The 16,851-nt window shown below is 50.7% G+C and overlaps 1 protein-coding gene across 1 annotated transcript; it reads left to right on the top strand.

Moving 5' to 3' along the window:
• The first annotated feature begins 2,554 nt into the window (after positions 1-2,554).
• Positions 2,555-8,033, top strand: LOC102529539 (E3 ubiquitin-protein ligase TRIM65-like). The gene is made up of 8 exons (XM_072939546.1): positions 2,555-2,590; positions 2,700-2,743; positions 3,040-3,698; positions 4,753-4,848; positions 5,033-5,266; positions 6,110-6,272; positions 6,403-6,555; positions 7,445-8,033. Exons 2-8 carry the CDS (start codon positions 2,728-2,730, stop codon positions 8,005-8,007), a joined length of 1,884 nt encoding a protein of 627 aa, XP_072795647.1. The 5' UTR covers positions 2,555-2,590; positions 2,700-2,727; the 3' UTR covers positions 8,008-8,033.
• The last annotated feature ends 8,818 nt before the right edge of the window (positions 8,034-16,851 follow it).

Here is a 16,851-nt window from a genome sequence, read left to right on the forward strand (position 1 = left end):
CTGCCATGTGCTTCACAGAAATGTACTGGGCACTGGGCAACCAAAGCTGAGTCACAGAGTCCTGCAGAACATCAAGTGGGAGGGGGGATGCTGGAGGCAAAGGAGCAGCAGCCAAGCAGCGGCTCTAGCGGTGGAAGGTTCATCCAAACCTGGACAGAGGCAGAGGGCTGGAAATGCTGAGCCGAAATCAAGCCCCACTAAGATACTTAAAGGCAGCCATATATTCAAGAATCACTACAAATCCTGAGCAGGATAAATAAAAACATACCTAATAATAAAACCAATGAAAATAAAGTAGGGAGAAAATCTTAAAAGTCACCAGTAAAGGGGGAAAAAAAGACAGGTTACTTTCAAAGGAAAACCATCAAGACAGCTTCTCAACAGAAAAATATAAGCCATTCCAGAAGACAGTAGAATTAACTCTCCAAAGTGCTGAAAAGTCAGTTGCTGCCAGCCTAGAATTCTATTCCCAGTGAAAATATCTCTCAAGAATGAAGATGATATAAAAGCAACTTTGAGAACCAAAAACCTGAAAGTATTTGTCACCAGCAGACCTTATACTGAAGGAAATCCTGAAAGGTGTTCCTCGGGAAGAAGGAAATGAGCCCAGAAGCTAGAGACATAGGAAGAAGTGGAGAGCAATTAAAAGGGGAAATACATGGATTGATGGATGTAGATATTGACCATTTAAGCATTACTAGCACTTTATAGTTCTAAAATATATAAAGAGAATTAAAGCACACAATAGTAAACATTGGGATGAGATAAATGAAGTGAAAGCAGTCCAAGGGTTTGCATTATCTAAGATTAAAATAACACTTTCTATTAGACTTTGATAAGCCATGGATGCATGTTATAATGTCTCAGGTAACTACCCCCAAAATAATAATAAAAGTTTAACTACCAAAATAACAGGAAGGGGAACATGGAATAATAAAAAATCAATAATGGTCAAACTACCTTTCACTAGGAAAACAGAAAAATTATAAATTTGTGTGCATCTAATGATCTAGCCTCAAAATTGATAGAACTAAGAGGAGAAATAAGCAAATCCACAGTAATTCTAGGAATCTTGTCACATCTCAGTTAAAACAGACCAAAAACCCAATAGGCATACAGATGATTTTAACAGCATGATCGGCAAATGTCATTACTGAAATATATAAAGCAGGACATCAAACAGCTGCAGAATACACGTTCTGAATTTGAAGTGCATGCGGAACAATTACCAGCATTGACCATGTTAGAAATCAACAATAAAAAATGATCATTAGAAAATACCTGTATTTTTGGAATTTGAGCAACGTGCTCCTAAATAACTCATGAGTCATAGAAGAAATCGTAATAGAAATTATATTTAGAACTGAATGAGAACAGTTCCCAACTTGTTTTATGAGGCTATCATGCCTTAACTCCAGAACTTGATAAAGGAAAATTACAGGCCAATCTCATTCATGAACATAGGTGTAAAAGTCCTAACAAACTATTAGTAAATGGAATATAGCATATATATAAAAAGCATAACTTGTTATGACCAAGAAGAGTTCATTCCGGATGCAAGGTTGGTTTAATAATTGAGAGTCAAGTAACCCAACTATACTTCATTTTTTTGTGAATAAAGAAGAAAAATTGAAAATCAATAAATATAAATTTACCACATCAGCAGAATAAAAGAGGCAAAGCTTATGATCATATCAAAAGATGCAGAAGATTAATTAGACAAAAGTCAGCATCCATTCCAGATAAAACTCTTAGCAAACCAGGAAAAAAAGGGAGTCTACATAGTCTGATACAGGGATCTGCAAAAAACTTACAGCAAATGTCATACTTAATGAGAAATGCTAAAAATATTTCCTCTGAGATGTGAAAATGAGAAAAAGATTTTCCATTTCTATCCAATAAGTAGGGCCAAGCTAACTTTTTTGGAGCAAAAGAGTGATACGTTGCAAATGTTTCAGAGCATGTATCCTGTCAGATGGGGAAGAATGGGAAACAGACTGACAAGAAGTGATCACGGCTTCACTCATCCCTTTTCCTTCTGAGGATCAGAACCAGAATGGGAAGCAACAATCTTCAGAATCAGATAATGTTTCCTATCAGATAATGTTTGGATCACTCAACTTTAGACCAAGCAGGGGCCTTGAAATATCATCTTCTACAACGTCCCTGTTGATTCACAGGAGAAGAACCATGGTCCTGAGAGATTAAACAAGTTGCCCACGTCCCACTGCCCCTTCATTGCCATTTTCCCTCTCTGGTTGGTAACGCGAGTCCCCCAAGTCCACTGCAAGGGGCCCCAGGTGCAGCAGTGACTCCGCCTCCTGGGCTGAGTCCGGGAGCTCTGGAGCAAAGAGTGTCCTGGAAGAGGCAGAACCCATCAGCTCCGCAGCATGTCCGGTGGCACACCTTTTGCCCTGCTGACATCACAAGCAGGATGCTGGGGCTGGTCACACTTGAATTGTGACATCAGGGAGCAAACATTGTGGGCAGTCTTGAGGAGGGGGGCCAACTTGATAGGGAGACCACAAAACAGCAACCAAAGGGAAAGGTGAGGAGGTGGTCATCAGACCTCGAGACATAAAGAGCTGGGGTAGGGGGACACCGGATGGGTGGGGATCCTCCCAGTAGCTGGTGAGGTGGAACCAGGGGTGAGGGCCCTGCACCTGAGTACCCAAGGGCTCTTTTTCCTCCCTCCACAGGGCAGCCAAGTCTCTGGCTCTCCTTGACATGCAGAGGGTTTCACGTAAGTGCTTATGCTTTGATCTTTCTCCTGAAGAGCGTTGGAAGTGGCTCCTTTCCCTGTCATGATGTGACTTCTTTCTGCCCACCCGCCTTCTTGTCCAGGATTTGTTCCAGGAATTAGGGTTGGGACAAGGAGAACACAATACCCAATTTCTGCCCCTATGTGGGTTGACTGATGGCACAGTCCCTGTACCCCATGAGCAGAGAGCCACTTCCAAGAGAAGGACCGGCCCCTCCAATCCTCAAAGGCCCCTCTGCTCCTGCCTTGGCTCCAGCATGGCTTTGCTATCTTCCCAGGGCCAGTCCAGGACCACATCCCAGCCCTGCAGCCCCCTGCCCAGCCCTCAAGACCTCCCCAAGGTCAGTTTCCGATGGATAATGACAACAGTCTCTGCACATTTGAGGACCAAGTCCTCTGTCCCATCTGCCTGGAGGTGTTCCACCACCCGGTCACCACTGCCTGCGGACACAACTTCTGCATGACGTGCCTCCAAGGTTGCTGGGACCACCAGGCTACTGTGGGCGAGACACTCTATTGCCCCCAGTGCCGAGAGAGCTTCCCCTCCAGGCCCCGCCTCTGCAAGAATGTCATCCTGGAGGAGATGGTGACCTGCTTCACCCAGGCCAAGGGGTCCTCACGGAACCTGGCCGGGCCCAGGGACGTGCCTTGCGACTTCTGTTCCCCCCAGAAGCTCAAGTCGGTCAAGTCATGCCTGCAGTGCATGGCCTCCCTGTGCGAGAAGCACCTGCGCAGCCACTTTGAGGACCAGGTGTTCCGGGGCCACCAGCTGTTGGAGCCCGTGTGGGATCTCAAGAGCCGGCTGTGCCGGAAGCACCGCAGGCTGCGGCGGCTGTACTGCCGCACGGAAGGCTGCTGCGTGTGCGGGGCCTGCCTGCTGGAGGAGCACAAGGACCACGACACCGCCCCGCTGGAGCAGGAGCGCGCCCGCAGGGAGGTGAGGCCGCGCGCCGGGCGGGGGGCGGGGCTCATGGTCCTGAGTCTGACAAGGCAAGTGGAAGTCTTTCCGAAGCCCCAGGCACACCTTTCCTTGGAGGAAAATGATGCAGCCAGTAGAGGGATAGTCACAAGGGTCATGCCATGAGATGAAAAAGTGCTGGCAAGTTGAATGAATAAGGATCCAGAAATGTGTGTCATGAATCCTGTTTAAATTCTTTTGCATAGAAACAGGAAAGGCTAAAAGAGAACATAATCAAAATACAAACACGTGGGGCAAATCCCCTCCTTTCCTCCATTTTCAAATTTTGTTTGCTGTCTTTGTATTGCTTTCTATGATGGAATACTTATATTCTACACTTTTTATCATGTATATTCAATAACGGATAGCCCCTGTTGATGGTCCCTGCCAAGACAAGGAGATCATGCCGAAATGTAAACCAATTCATCAGTTTCCTTCAGCTGACACTTTTTTCACAGCAAGACTTCCTCAACAAAAGAAGCAATGTGTTGATTTACAGTCTAACATGAGCTTCTTATTTTGTTGTGGGTCAGCAACAGTTCATAGACAGGCACTTGGAATAGCAGTGTCCTGTAAGATATTGTAAAACAAGAAAATTCCCACCTCTGGAACAGGTGAGACTAAAGGCTTATGACCTGGGGACACAGTGCTGCCTGGGCCTGGCAGCACGGCTCCAGGGAGCCAAGGGCTCCATGTCTGATGAGCCCCTCCTCCCCCCCACTGCCTCCCAGGCCTCTCAAGCCACTGAACCCTTCCGTAGACACATCTCATGATCTGAAACCCTATGGTCATCACTGTGAAGCCTGATTCCTAAGGATGGAGAGAGGGTCCCTCAGGGAGTGAGAGACCAAGAGCAGAGGGGGTGGACCCTGGGCTTCCGCTCTGCTCATCATTTTCATTCAAACCTCTTAGGAATGTAAGAAGCGTGTCTCTCCTGCGCTTTGACACAGGGCTGCTTACAGAAGGGATTTCTCCTAGGGCACTTCTCTGAATCAGGGGCCCTCTCCTCCTCCACCCCCTACTCTCACCCCAGGTTGAGGTTCGGAAGGTCCAGGCCAATGTGGAGAACCAGATGCTGATCATCACTTCCGACAGCCAGAAGCACCGGGGGCAGGTGGCCTTTCTCTCGGTAAGGTTGGCCCAGGCTCCCCCAGCGCCGGGGATCAGGCTGAGGGGAGCTCTCAGGGCTTGGATCTTGTGGGGCCAGGCAGACAGAGATGGGATGCCTAGGACGGCTCCGTGCCGTGATAGTGGGGTGTTGGGGTGGGGCTCAGAGATGCCGCTCTACACACCATCCTCCCCCACTCCCACAGAAATTGATCCAGACAACTCGGGATGAGGTGAACACCTGCTTCTCAGAGATCATCCAGGAGGTCAAACAGCTGCAGATGAAGGTCTTGGATTTCGTGGAGAAGGAAGAGGCAGCCGCCCTGGGGAAGTTGGGCAGCTCCATCCAGCAGAGCCACAACCGGCTCCTGAAGCTGGAGGGGGACAGCATCTGGCTCCGCACCCTGCTCGCCAACCGGAACGACCAGCAATTCCTGCAGGCAAGGCCCTACCCCATGCCACCTCTGCCCCAGGCCCGCCACAGCCTCCACTGCCCCTCCACCCACAGACACAGACACACCCGAGCTGCCCAAACCTTAGATAAAATAACCAGTGTTTGGGGTTTGTGTTTATCCTAGGTCATCTGTCCTGAGTGTACACCAGCACCCGTGGCTTCTTCCTCCACCTCAGCACTCAGCCTACCCCTAACTTTCCTGCCTTTGTTTCCCCAGAACAGTTGGGGAATCTGAATAGCCTAAATTTCTCCAGACTCCTCCAGGCCAGGGATGGAAGTGAGACCAGAACAATCTATACAGCCTGGTGTGAAATCCATTTTCCTTCCCCAGATGCAAAAGGGTACCAGGCTGGGGAATAGGGGTCAGGGAGGGAGATGGCAGGAGCTTTCTCTATGTGTGGAGCCTGGGGCTGCCCAAACCCTGTGCTTGGGAACTCCCAGCCCAGATCTTCATTCTTCAGCGGCCATCACATCCCTGAGCAGATTTCTAGGGCTATTGCTCACCTTGTCCCCCACGCACAAAAGGAGGCATCTGGCAAGGTTTTCACTAAGCAATTAAAGGCTCAAAAAAACCCCCCTCCCATCCTTTTCTAAAACTTTGCTTTGCTTATTGCACTAGGCCACAATGGCTGTGCCTTTGACATCCCTAATCTAAGGCATCCAAAAATCTAGGAGGAGGGGAGAGAGATGTCCAGGTTTGAAAATGGACAACTTTTCCCCCTGTCCCATGGTTCTGGGGACCACTAAGCCCCTGGCATAAGCAGGAGCCCCTGGCATCTGCTTGGGCCCTGGCTAACACGTGGTACTGCTGGCCCCTCCTTGCATACAGGAGCTCCCCAGGCTGAAGCACTTCCCGGCCTGCATGGAACCCCTGATGGGCACCAACTGTGAGGAGAAGCAGAGCTTCCTCCAGCTGCCAGAGACCTTGGCGGAGCTCCGGACTCGGCTGGTGGACATGGGTCTCAGCTTCATCAACCAGCTCCTCCTGAAGGGTTAGTACATGCTGACCTGGGGCCACTGGAGACTCACCTGCATTCTGGGGGTGGGACTGCCCTATAGGGCAGTGGTTGGGATTCCCGGCACTTGTAGAGAGCCCTGCCTGTCTGTGTGCACCTTCCACAGGTGACTCAGCCTCCTGGAAGCCCATGCCTCTCTCTGGAAGGATGCTGGGCTGTGAAAGCACCCTCAGCAAAGCCCCTCCATTTTCCCCAGGCATTAAGATGAACTCATATGAAGTGCTTCCCCCAGCTGTGGACAGGAAAACACTTCTCAAGTGTAAGTCCTCAGTACTGGGGTCCAGCCCCAGGGGTGGGAAAGAAAGGAGCAGGGCTCTTGGGTGCCTCGACTTACCCAGTCATACCTCCATTCAGGTCAGGGCTCCAGAGAGATGCCAGCTCTCTCGGCCCTGGCTTCCCACTCTGGACTGGAGGCCTCAGAAGGATTCGGCCTGTGACTCCAAGGCCTGATAGGGAGGGGAGGAGACTGTCCTGTCCCACCCCAGTAGGTAGGCAAGGTCCCGCCTACTGCCCAGAGGCCAGCTCTGCATCTCTCCTGACCCTGGTGTGGTACCTTCAACTAGGTGCCTGCCAGCCTCCCCCAGACTTTAGCCAAGCCAGCTTGGATGACCCTGTCCATCTCTTCCTCAGACAACCTCCTTTTTCATGTGATGTTCCTGCAGCTCCTCTCCCAGGCTGGACTAGGAGCCAAGTGATTCTCTGAGAAATTGTCAGTGATTTCTCTGAGATCTCCAGGGTCAAGGTTGTATTGCATTTAATGAACCCTTCTGAGCAATCTCCTCTAGGAGCTCTTGACTCTTCCTCAGTCCCACTGAATCTTGTGTCCTGAACAAACAAAAAGGAAGCTTATGTTAGGGTTTGCGGGGGGGCGGGTAGGGGGATGCTTGGTTCTCAACTTCTCTAGAAAGGCAGACCTTTGGACAGCACTCAACTAATCATTCCTCCAGACTATGTCATCACACACACACATCCTGGGCCAGAGTTGGAGACTTAAAGGGGGAGAGGGGACAGGGGAGCCACTCCTGAGAGCTGGGAGTGGAAGCATTTGGCAGCTTCTATGCCAAAGCCATGGAGCTTCGCACCTCCCTCCTCCAGCTCTGCCCTGGGGCCGCTGACCTTGGACCCCTTTCCCATCCGCCTCTGCCCAGGTTACTGCAACCTGAATTTCGACCCCGCCACGGCCAGCGAGGAGCTGTTCCTGTTCAAGGAGACCCACTCGGTGCTGAACCTGGGCATCCTGCTGGAGCCCTACGCCGGGGGCGGCCCCTTCCCGGGCTTCAAGCAGTGGCCGCAGGTCCTGTGCTCGCGCGGCCTGGCCGAGGGCTGCCACTACTGGGAGGCCGAGGTGTCCAACTCGTGGGTGTGCCTGGGCGTCACCTACCGCCGCAGCCCTTTGCTCAGCGGCCGCCCGCGCCGCAACATCGTCTACCTGCTGGGCCGCAACCCCTACTCGTGGTGCCTTGAGTGGGACTCGCTCAAGTTCTCCGTGTGGCACAATAACACGCAGACAGTGCTGCACGGCGGCTACCACCGCACGCTCGGCGTGGCGCTCGACTGCGGCGCCGGCTGCCTCTCCTTCTACGGCGTGGCGGGCGGCGTGAGCCTCATCTACCGCTTCCTCGCCGCCTTCCTGGAGCCGCTCTACCCCGCGGTCATGGTCAGCAGCGGCGCCTCGGTCACGCTCAAGCAGCGCCCGGAGGCGGAGGCGTAGGCGGCGGTGAATAAAGCTGGACTCTAGCGCTGGCTGGGCCCGCGGAGAGGGGCGCGCCGAGGAGGGTGGACCCCTGGCCCGGGGTTGAGGGATGGGCGGCGATCCTGCCTCCCGACCTGTTGCCTGGACTTCACCTGCGGCGCCCGGTGGTCCCGGGAGGACCTGGGGAATCCCAGGAAACAGGTGGGCCCCTTTGTCCCCAAGTGACCTCTGTCCACCACAAGGACAGCCCTGTGGCCTCCAGAGAGGAGGTTCCTGACCAGGGTGCACGGCCTCCCCCGCCCCTGAGCCCCCAGACCCCACCAGAGGTCCCTGGCCTTGGTTCTTCAGGCTAGTCTTGGCGACTCAACCCCAGGGTCCCAGGGATCTGTCCCCAAAAACCTTGTTGCCTGAGAATGGGCAGGATTTGAACCAGGTGGCTTCTCTCAGGCTCCTCCCCTGCAGGTGGCCAGACTGCAAGGTGACACCTGACTCCTTGGGGTAGAGGTGTTCTGTCTGAGTTACTGGCTTAATTGGGGGCTGGGAAATTAAGCCAAGGAATCCAGGATTATCTCAGAGTCCCCCTCCCCCAAAAAGGCTGAGGGCGTAAGTCCAGGTGGGGCTGGTGCAGCTGCCCAGCAATTTCTCACACAGTTGGTGTTTGACAGCCTGGAGCAGGTATGGAATTGGGGCTGACCTGGTGGAGAGCCACTCCACACCCTCCCTAGTGTTCCTGAAAGCTGTTTTCCCCATTCACATCCAGACTCTGCCACCTGACCTGCCCAACAGGATTGTGGAAGTGGCGAGAGAGGCTGGACCCTGTCTGGGACCCTGCCCTGCGACCCTGGCAGGAGCGTGACTGGGGATTTGGCCCCTCTGGGGTAGCAACCTGGGCATTTCCAGCCTCAACCAGCCACTCGTTCCTGTGGCTTCTCATGCGGGGGCCCTCGGTATGGTTAATGATTCGCTCTGAAGAGGAAATGATCCAAGTCACAGGGGAGAAATCCCTAGGGCAACGGAGTCCAGAACCAGGGTGTGCCTGAATTCCATCCCCACCTGGCCTGTTCTTGGAGACATTAGTGACCCCAGTTTCTCCTTAGGGGGCCGTCACTGTGGAGCCTGGCGGAGCTGGATGCTCGGCGGGTGTAAGGGGGTACTCTGACAGCCTGGTGGGCACAGGGTGCCCTTTGGCTCCTCTGAGCCTGAGCTGCAACTATTGTTAACCTTCCTGCCTAGAAGCTTCGCTCAGCACCAGTCCAATCACTTTCATTTCTCACGAGCTGCTACTGGTGTTAAGGGATAGGAATGAAATCTAAACCTTTCCCCAATATCTAGGAGAAAGCCTGTACCCCAAAATGCCTAAATCTTGCCTCCCTACCCCCTGATTATTCTTCCTGGTCAAGGGGGCTGGAGGCTTCTGAATCTATGGGCCAAGGTCAAGAGATGCTGAGAAGGTAGATTCAAGACCTAAGGAGACAGCAGGGGCCAGCTTCATAGACATGAGTTCTTCCCTGTCGGGGAGCTGACAGTGAGGGAGTCTACTCTCGCCAGCTACTCTCAGCTCTGAAGGGCACTTAGTTTTTGGGTGGCGTATGATACTGGAACCGTGACACCCTCAGGCACACGGTGTGAAATCCATATCAACATCAGAGGCATGTTATTGGCTTAAACGGTTCCTCATTTGAAGTTTGTAGGCCCCTAGGGATCCCCAGTGGTGGTCCTGGGAATCCTCAAACGCCTTTTCTTTTTCAATGGAGGGGTTAGACCCCAGGACCTCATGCGTGCTAAGCATGTGCTCTCGCACTGAGCCCTTACCCTCCCCTTCAAATACTTCCTAGTATTTCAAAAAGCCAAATGGCAAGTCGGCCTGTATAGCGGTGAGGCTGGTCAGCAAACCAAAATGTCAGGGTTCCTGGCTCAGCAGGTGCCTCCTGGGGGGAAATATCATAGAGGGAGCCTCGGGGGTGCAGGATCAGGCGGTGCCCTTGAATCATCCACATCAGTGAAGCCTTCCCTTCCCACATGGAGAGAGCAGGGAGGGGACTTGCCCCTGGAATGCAACCCACACACTTCTCATGCCTTCCTGCTCCTGCTTTTGCACTCAATGAATGCTTTTTTTTGTTTTAAATGTGAATCCAAACAGGCTGTAAATTAACTGGTCCCCAAGGATTATTTCACTAAAAAAATTTGCTGTTATTCCTTACAAGAAGATTGTATTCCTATATTACTTGGATACATTTTAAATGAATCTGTATTTTCTATAAAGGTACTTCTGCTTTTATTTCACAAACACATAGTGCCTACTATGTGCCGGTCACTGTTCATGGCAAATGAAACGTTCATGGCAAATGTGAGCTCCTTTACTTCTCATAACAACCCTATTATAGGTATCAATTCTCCCCATTGTGTGCAGGCGGAAACTGAGGACTAGAGGTTAAGTGCTTTGCCCAAGATCATGAAAGTGCGTAAACTGGGGAGCCAGGATTCAAACCCAGACAGTCTGCTTTTTCAATCACTAGGCTACACCACCTCTCCTATAACACATTCATTATAGAAAATTTACACAATGTAGAAACAAAAAAATATTCCTACCATAATCCTACCACCTCCACCCAGAGATAACCTCTCCTGAGAATTTCCTTGCAATCTTCATCTCTTATACAGACAGAGCTATGGGTCAGCTGAAGATGTAGATAGCTAGAAGATACTGAGCGTTTTCACCAATATCATATCGTTGCATTTTCCAAAGTTACTTTCAAAATGCAAAAATGACTTGTTCACTGGCTGCATATTACATCCTGCAAATGTTTCCTATAGCTCTGTTTTGTCTTTGACTCTTTCCCTGATTCCCTCTAGACGTGGGGGGCAAGTGGCAACCCAGCCAAAGCCACAGGTGGTGTTTCCTGGATGTTACTGCAAATTTGACCCAAACTCAGGAGAGTCAAAGCAGGAGCCGAAAGATGCTGGCGGAAGCAACCGTTTCCATCCGTCTCATCTTCCCACAGGTGAGGGGAGAGCTGGAAGCAGGACCAGATGGGAAGAGCCTTGGGAAGGAGCCTCCACCCTTCCCTCTGCCAAAAGAGGGGTGTGCCCAGGCTGGGGGTGGAAAGGAGAGGATGTTTGTGGGAGTCTCTGGCATTGGGAGTGCCTGGCACGCAGTGGGTTCCGGTGGCCATCAGGAGCATCTCACCCAAGACAGTGCATACTCAGCTCTGTAGTTTTCCTGTGAAGAAGGAACCTAGTGGCAACCTTGACCAGATCTCACCAGCTACGGAGAGGTGGACCATCTCCAGTCTTCCCTGGTGGCTGGATCCCACACTCATCCCCACCCCAACCCGTTTCAGCTCCTTGCCACAAACATCAGTCTCCAGTAGTTCTCATGTCCTTCACCACCCGCACCCACCCATTCTAGCCCCTCAAAGCAACTCACCTCCTGGCCTTTGCTGGGACCACACTTCCACCCTCACCCCTTCCTTACTCCTCATTACTTATTACTTTCTCCTGCTCAGCCCTTAAAACTCAGCTAAGATGCGCTGTATCCCAGGAAGCCACTCTTGAACCCTCCTCTCCCAAAGCCAGGTGGGATTCCCTCCTATCTCCTCAAGAGAACACCTTCTGCCTGTGTCCCTCCTGGCACCCACCTTGTTTCATGTGTAAATTCTCCATCAGACTAGCAGCAGCCTAGGTATTTCATTTGTGTCTCCATTGCTTAGCATATGCCTACCACATTGCAGGTGCTTAACACACATGGACCCAAGGACTGTAGGAATTCCTCCTGAGGGTGGAGGGCAGGAGGCCACTCACATCCTTTCTTGGCCAAGGCCTGGCTGCTCACCTATTTCATTCTCCCTTTGCCATCCCTTTGTTCCCTCCTGAAGCTAGGTTCATGTGCCCACTGCATCCAGGTGGGTGCCAAGGACCTGCCTCTTCCTCTTCTGTTTCTGTCTGGACCTCTCTTCTAGCCTGAGCATTTTTTGAGGCTGAGGATGCTCCAGCAGGTGAGTAAGGGGAGAGGAAGACCTCTCTTGGCCTGTTTCCTGATCTATAAAATGGCACCGTTAGGGGAACCACTCGTACTTGCTGAAAATTATATGACTCCCAGTGCTTCCCAAACCAGGTGGTTAGGAAATGGTGCATTTCTGGTAGAGCCAGGACTAGGGTGAAGGAAGTGAGACTCTCACCAAAGGCACAGAATTCAAGGGGAGGTGCCAAAAATTCAGAAATCAAGATTAATAATATTTTTAAAATTTTTTTATTTTGGGGGGAGGTAATTAGGTTTTTTTGTTTGTTTGTTTGTTTGTTTACTTCAGTGGAGGGACTAGGGACTGAACCCTGGACCTCATGCATGCTAAGCATGCACTCTACCACTGAACTATTCCCTCCCCTCCGAGATTAATAATATTTTAATGCAGTGTTTTACAAAATCAAAACTAATGTCCATTATGGACAGAATATCAAAATTGTAAAAAAAATATATTGTAATTAAAGACCAGATCTGACCCAACGTTTGTGCTACTTCACGCCCCTCACACGAAGCCCAGCCCTGACTCCAGCCACATTTCTTTTCATGAAAACAGGTGACCACTCCATTGGCTATAGTTTGTTGATCTGATTTTTCTAAACATATTGTTACATTATTTATCTTAATTTCTGAGTTTTGCTGGTGTCCTTGCCAATTTTGAGCCCTAGATTAGTGTTTCACTCACCTCACCCTAGATGGGGGTGTCCCATGTCTGGAATTTAGTAGCTGGACCAAGGGGAGGTGTTAAGGATGCCAACTGTCCTGCAAGCTCAGAATGTTCATGCCCCACAGTGCCAATAATGCCCCATTGTTAGTGATGCATATTTACACCGATGCTTCAAGTGAAAATTTAAATCACATTCCATAATCACGTTCAACTCGCTGCTCAGCCTTACCCAAACCACAATCAAAGTGCCAGAAGCTCAGGGGCACCCATTAAAAGGCTTCTGGCTCCCTACCAAGTGTTTCTGGAAGCTGTTTTCCTTATTTACAGATTCTCCCTGCATGGAGGACACATGCCCTGGTGGTTTTTGTGTATCATATGCAATTGCAGATGACACCAATGGTTAGATTTCTGCCCGGTTTGCTCCAGTGTTCCACAAATGTGTCCTGAGTGGCTCCTGTGGTCCAGGTACAGGGATCCCCAGAGGGTGTGCAAGAGAGACCCAGTTTCTGCCCTGGGGAACCCTGGTTGAGGGGACAGACCCTAACTTCAGCCATGGTGGTGAGTGTATCTGGCCACCTGCTGAGACAAAGGCTCTTCAGGGGAAGAGACCAAGGACCCATCCCACACCAGTCATCCCTGAAGAAGAGAAGTTGACCTGAGACATGGAGTGTGTGCAGGCTGGAAGGGGGATGGGGGCTGGTGCGGGCGTGGAGACAGGTTGTTTGCCACATCATACTGAGCTTGCACAGCGATGGTCCCCACCAAACATGATGTGGTGGTTAAGCACATCAACTCCAAAGCCAAATGTCCTGCCTGACTCTGCTGCTTACAACTGTGTGACCCTGGATGAGTTACTTAACCTCTCTGTGCTTTAGATTCATCATCTGAAAAAAGGCAAAAATAACAATAGCACCCACCTTGGAGAGGATTTAGTGAATTAACCTACATACCTGGCTATTTTCATTCGTTCAACAAATATCCATTGAGCTGGGGTGAAGGGTGGTAGAAAAAGAGGAAAGAGTTTTCTTCCCATAGGTCAGACATGGGGACAGAGTGGTGAGCTAAGACAGGCTCAGTCCCTGCCCTCATGGAGCTTGTGATCTAGAAATAGCAAGAGCGAGATTAATCACAGAACTGTTTAAATCAGGAGTCAGTACACTATGACTTATTGCCTGTTTCTGTATAGCTCATAAGGTAATCAAAGTGTTACTTTTTTTAATATTGTTACATTTTTTAATGTGGAAAAAAATCAAAAGAATAATATTTGGTGGCACATGAAAAATTATATGACATTCAAATTTCAGTGGCCATAAATAAAGCTTTATTGGAACACAGCCAGGCTCATTTGTATTCATATTGTCCATGACTGCATTTGCCCATGATGGCAGAGTTGAATCATTTCGACAGAGACTCCCTGGCTTGCAAAACCTAAAATATTTGCCATTTGGCCCTGAAAAAGGGTGCTAACTCCTGGTTTAAATCAGTATAAACACACCATGGTGGACAGGGCCAAGAGGAAAAGTAGATGTGCTAGGAGGAGAAATTACCGAGCAAACCAGCCTCACCAGGGAGATCAGGGAAGGCTTCCCAAAGGAAGTGATGTTTGCCCTTCAATCTGAGATGACAGGGGTTAGCCAGGCAAAGAGGGTCAGGATAGTGCTCTGAGCAGGGGAACAGCAGGGGCAAAGCCCTCGCAGCTGCGGGAGCATGACAAGCAGAGAAGCCCAGAGTGGCAGGAGAGCAGTAAGTGAGAAAGAGAGATTTGGGGCTGGAAGGGCGGCAACAGCCAAGCTCTGAGGGCTTTTGTGGCCACACCGGGGGCAGTGGAGGCCAGTGTCAATGGCAAGTTCCAGATGATGTTGGGTTTTAGGGCTGTTGAAGCACACAGATGAAGGTGCCAGGTTGGATATCTGGGCTGGACATAGAAAATGTGGAGTGATCAGTGTAAAAGCGGTAGTTGGAGGGACTGGCGTGGAGTGAGAAAAGGAGAGGGTGAAGGTCAGAGCCTGTCGAACTCTGCCATTCAAAGGTCAAGTGCAAAAAACAAAAGTGGCCAGAGACATGGGAGGAAACACTGGAGAGAATGATGTTCTGCATCAGTGTCTGGGCCGTGTGGGCCCAAAGTGGCCCCAGCATCAGGAAGAGATAAGACATAAAAGCAAGACTGCAAAGGAAGAGTCAGTGAAACTGATGATCATCTGGATATGAAGATGAAGGCAAAGGGGAAGGAGGGAGGCCCCAGATCAGACGGAATTAGAGGACAGAGGTGCGGCCTGGTCTGAGAGGAAGATGGTGCGGGTGTGTGGGGACAGGCTGAGTTGGGATGACAATGAGAAAATTTCAAGGAGAAGGGCTTGGAGCTCCAGAGAGAGGGGTGGCATAGAGGAAAGAGTCTGGGTAAGAAAGGCAAGAAGCAGAAAGCAGGAGAAGGAAGGCGCAACTTGGGGCGGGGGCTAGGGGATGCCCAAAGCAATGGAGGTCTTAGGAGCAAGGGCTGTGCCCAGGCTATAGTTCTAGCAATGCCCTCCTGCCTGATTTAGGACCATCATCCCTTCCCACACACCCAAAATCAGGATGGGGCTCAGCACAAGAATAATCCCAAATCAGCAGGTATGAATGAGGTCATCCTGTGGTTTCTTTGTCCTGCTCCCCAGGCTGACCCCAGCATTAGGCAATCTGCTGCCTCTGAGTGGGAGCCATCAGGACATCTCTGCCCCACCAGGAGGTGGGGGCTGGAGTGGAGGAGGAGCCAGGGTAGTAGGTACCCCAACATTAGGCTCACATCTATGGCTATTCGTGGGGGAGACTGCGCCTCAGACCTGAGTTCAGGGGGTCTTTGGGGAAAGAGCCAGCTGGGTGATATGGCCTGGGCCTCTAAGGCCAGCTGACAATCTGCCACACGCCCTGGAAGAGTAGAGCAAACAGGCAGAGGTGGGTGACATGGAGAAAGGATAGAACTGGTGGAGAAGGAAAGGGGTCCCTGAACAGGAAGGCACCCAGGGGCCCGAGCCAGCAGCGTCCAGAAGAGCCCGGACAGACTGTGTCCCCATTGTCCCAGCAGAGGACATTCTGGCCATGCCAGGGACACCACAGGGTCACAGCCAGAGGCCAAGACCTTGGGAGAGGGACAGAGAGTCCATCCTGGAGTTTTCAGGTAATTAAAGTATTTTTAAAGGCTGAGATCCAGGAACAGGGGAGTGACCCAGATGGTCAATACTCCATTCCTTCATCCAACCAGTAAGGCAGTATCTGGACAACACATAAAACCTCACTCCATACATGTTGACCCTTATGATTCTGGTTATTATTATCCTGTGCTACACACTAAGTAGGAAGTGTGATCAACGAGGGCAGGGGGGGCGCTTTGATCAACAGGGCAAGAAAACTAAGCCTCAGGGAACTTAGTGAGGGAGATGCACAACACTCAGCAGGATTAATGCCTCCACATGGGAGGTCTGGGAGGACTTCCTGGAGGAAGGGGCTTCTAAGTGACACCTGAAGGCCAACTAGGGACCAACCAGGTTAAAAAAAAAAAAAAAAAAAAAAAGGACCAGGACAGGGTGCTCCAGGGAAAGGGAACAACCATGCACATGTAAAGATCTCAGGGGTTTGGCAGACCAGCAATAGAATGGGGTGGTGGTTGTTAATTGTTAGTGATTTAGAGCAGCTATGCCAGTAACTACTAATTACGTACTATTAATTCCTAGAGATGTATGATTCTGAGCAGGTGCCTCCCTCTCTCTTTGAGCAGATGCTTCAGTTTGCCTAACTGTAGGATGACAACCCTTTCAACTCTGAGTCCCTGGTCACCCACCCCTCATTGACAGCTGTCATAGGCCTTAACAAAACTGTGCCTGGTGACTAGGCTGTGCGCTCAGACCTATACTTAAGGACTAGTCACAGAGGAAACCTGGGGAAGGCTATGGGGGCTGCCTGTGACATCCACTGAGATCATGCCCCAGCCTGATGGGAGCCTCATTCTGGAGATGTACCCAGAGTCCAGAATGGTGTCCCCACAGCTCTATCAATTTCATCTTGATGAAGTAGAGGTTGAAGATTAGGGTGGGGCCCCCCAGAGGACAGTAGGGTCCTGGAAATCCTCCCTATTTGATTTTTTCAGAGCTGGCAAAAGCCTCCAGGAAGTGCCTGGTATTGAGTCCCTGGGTCCTGCTAGAGC

Source organism: Vicugna pacos, chromosome 16, assembly GCF_048564905.1.
Source record: "Vicugna pacos chromosome 16, VicPac4, whole genome shotgun sequence".
Lineage (NCBI taxonomy): Eukaryota > Metazoa > Chordata > Mammalia > Artiodactyla > Camelidae > Vicugna > Vicugna pacos.

Bases quoted from the DNA above. Each gene is read 5' to 3' on its own strand.
- LOC102529539 (XM_072939546.1), top strand. The intron at 3,699-4,752 runs GTGAGGCCGCGC...CTCTCACCCCAG, and splicing joins AGGAGCGCGCCCGCAGGGAG to GTTGAGGTTCGGAAGGTCCA. The intron at 6,556-7,444 runs GTAAGTCCTCAG...GCCTCTGCCCAG, and splicing joins CAGGAAAACACTTCTCAAGT to GTTACTGCAACCTGAATTTC.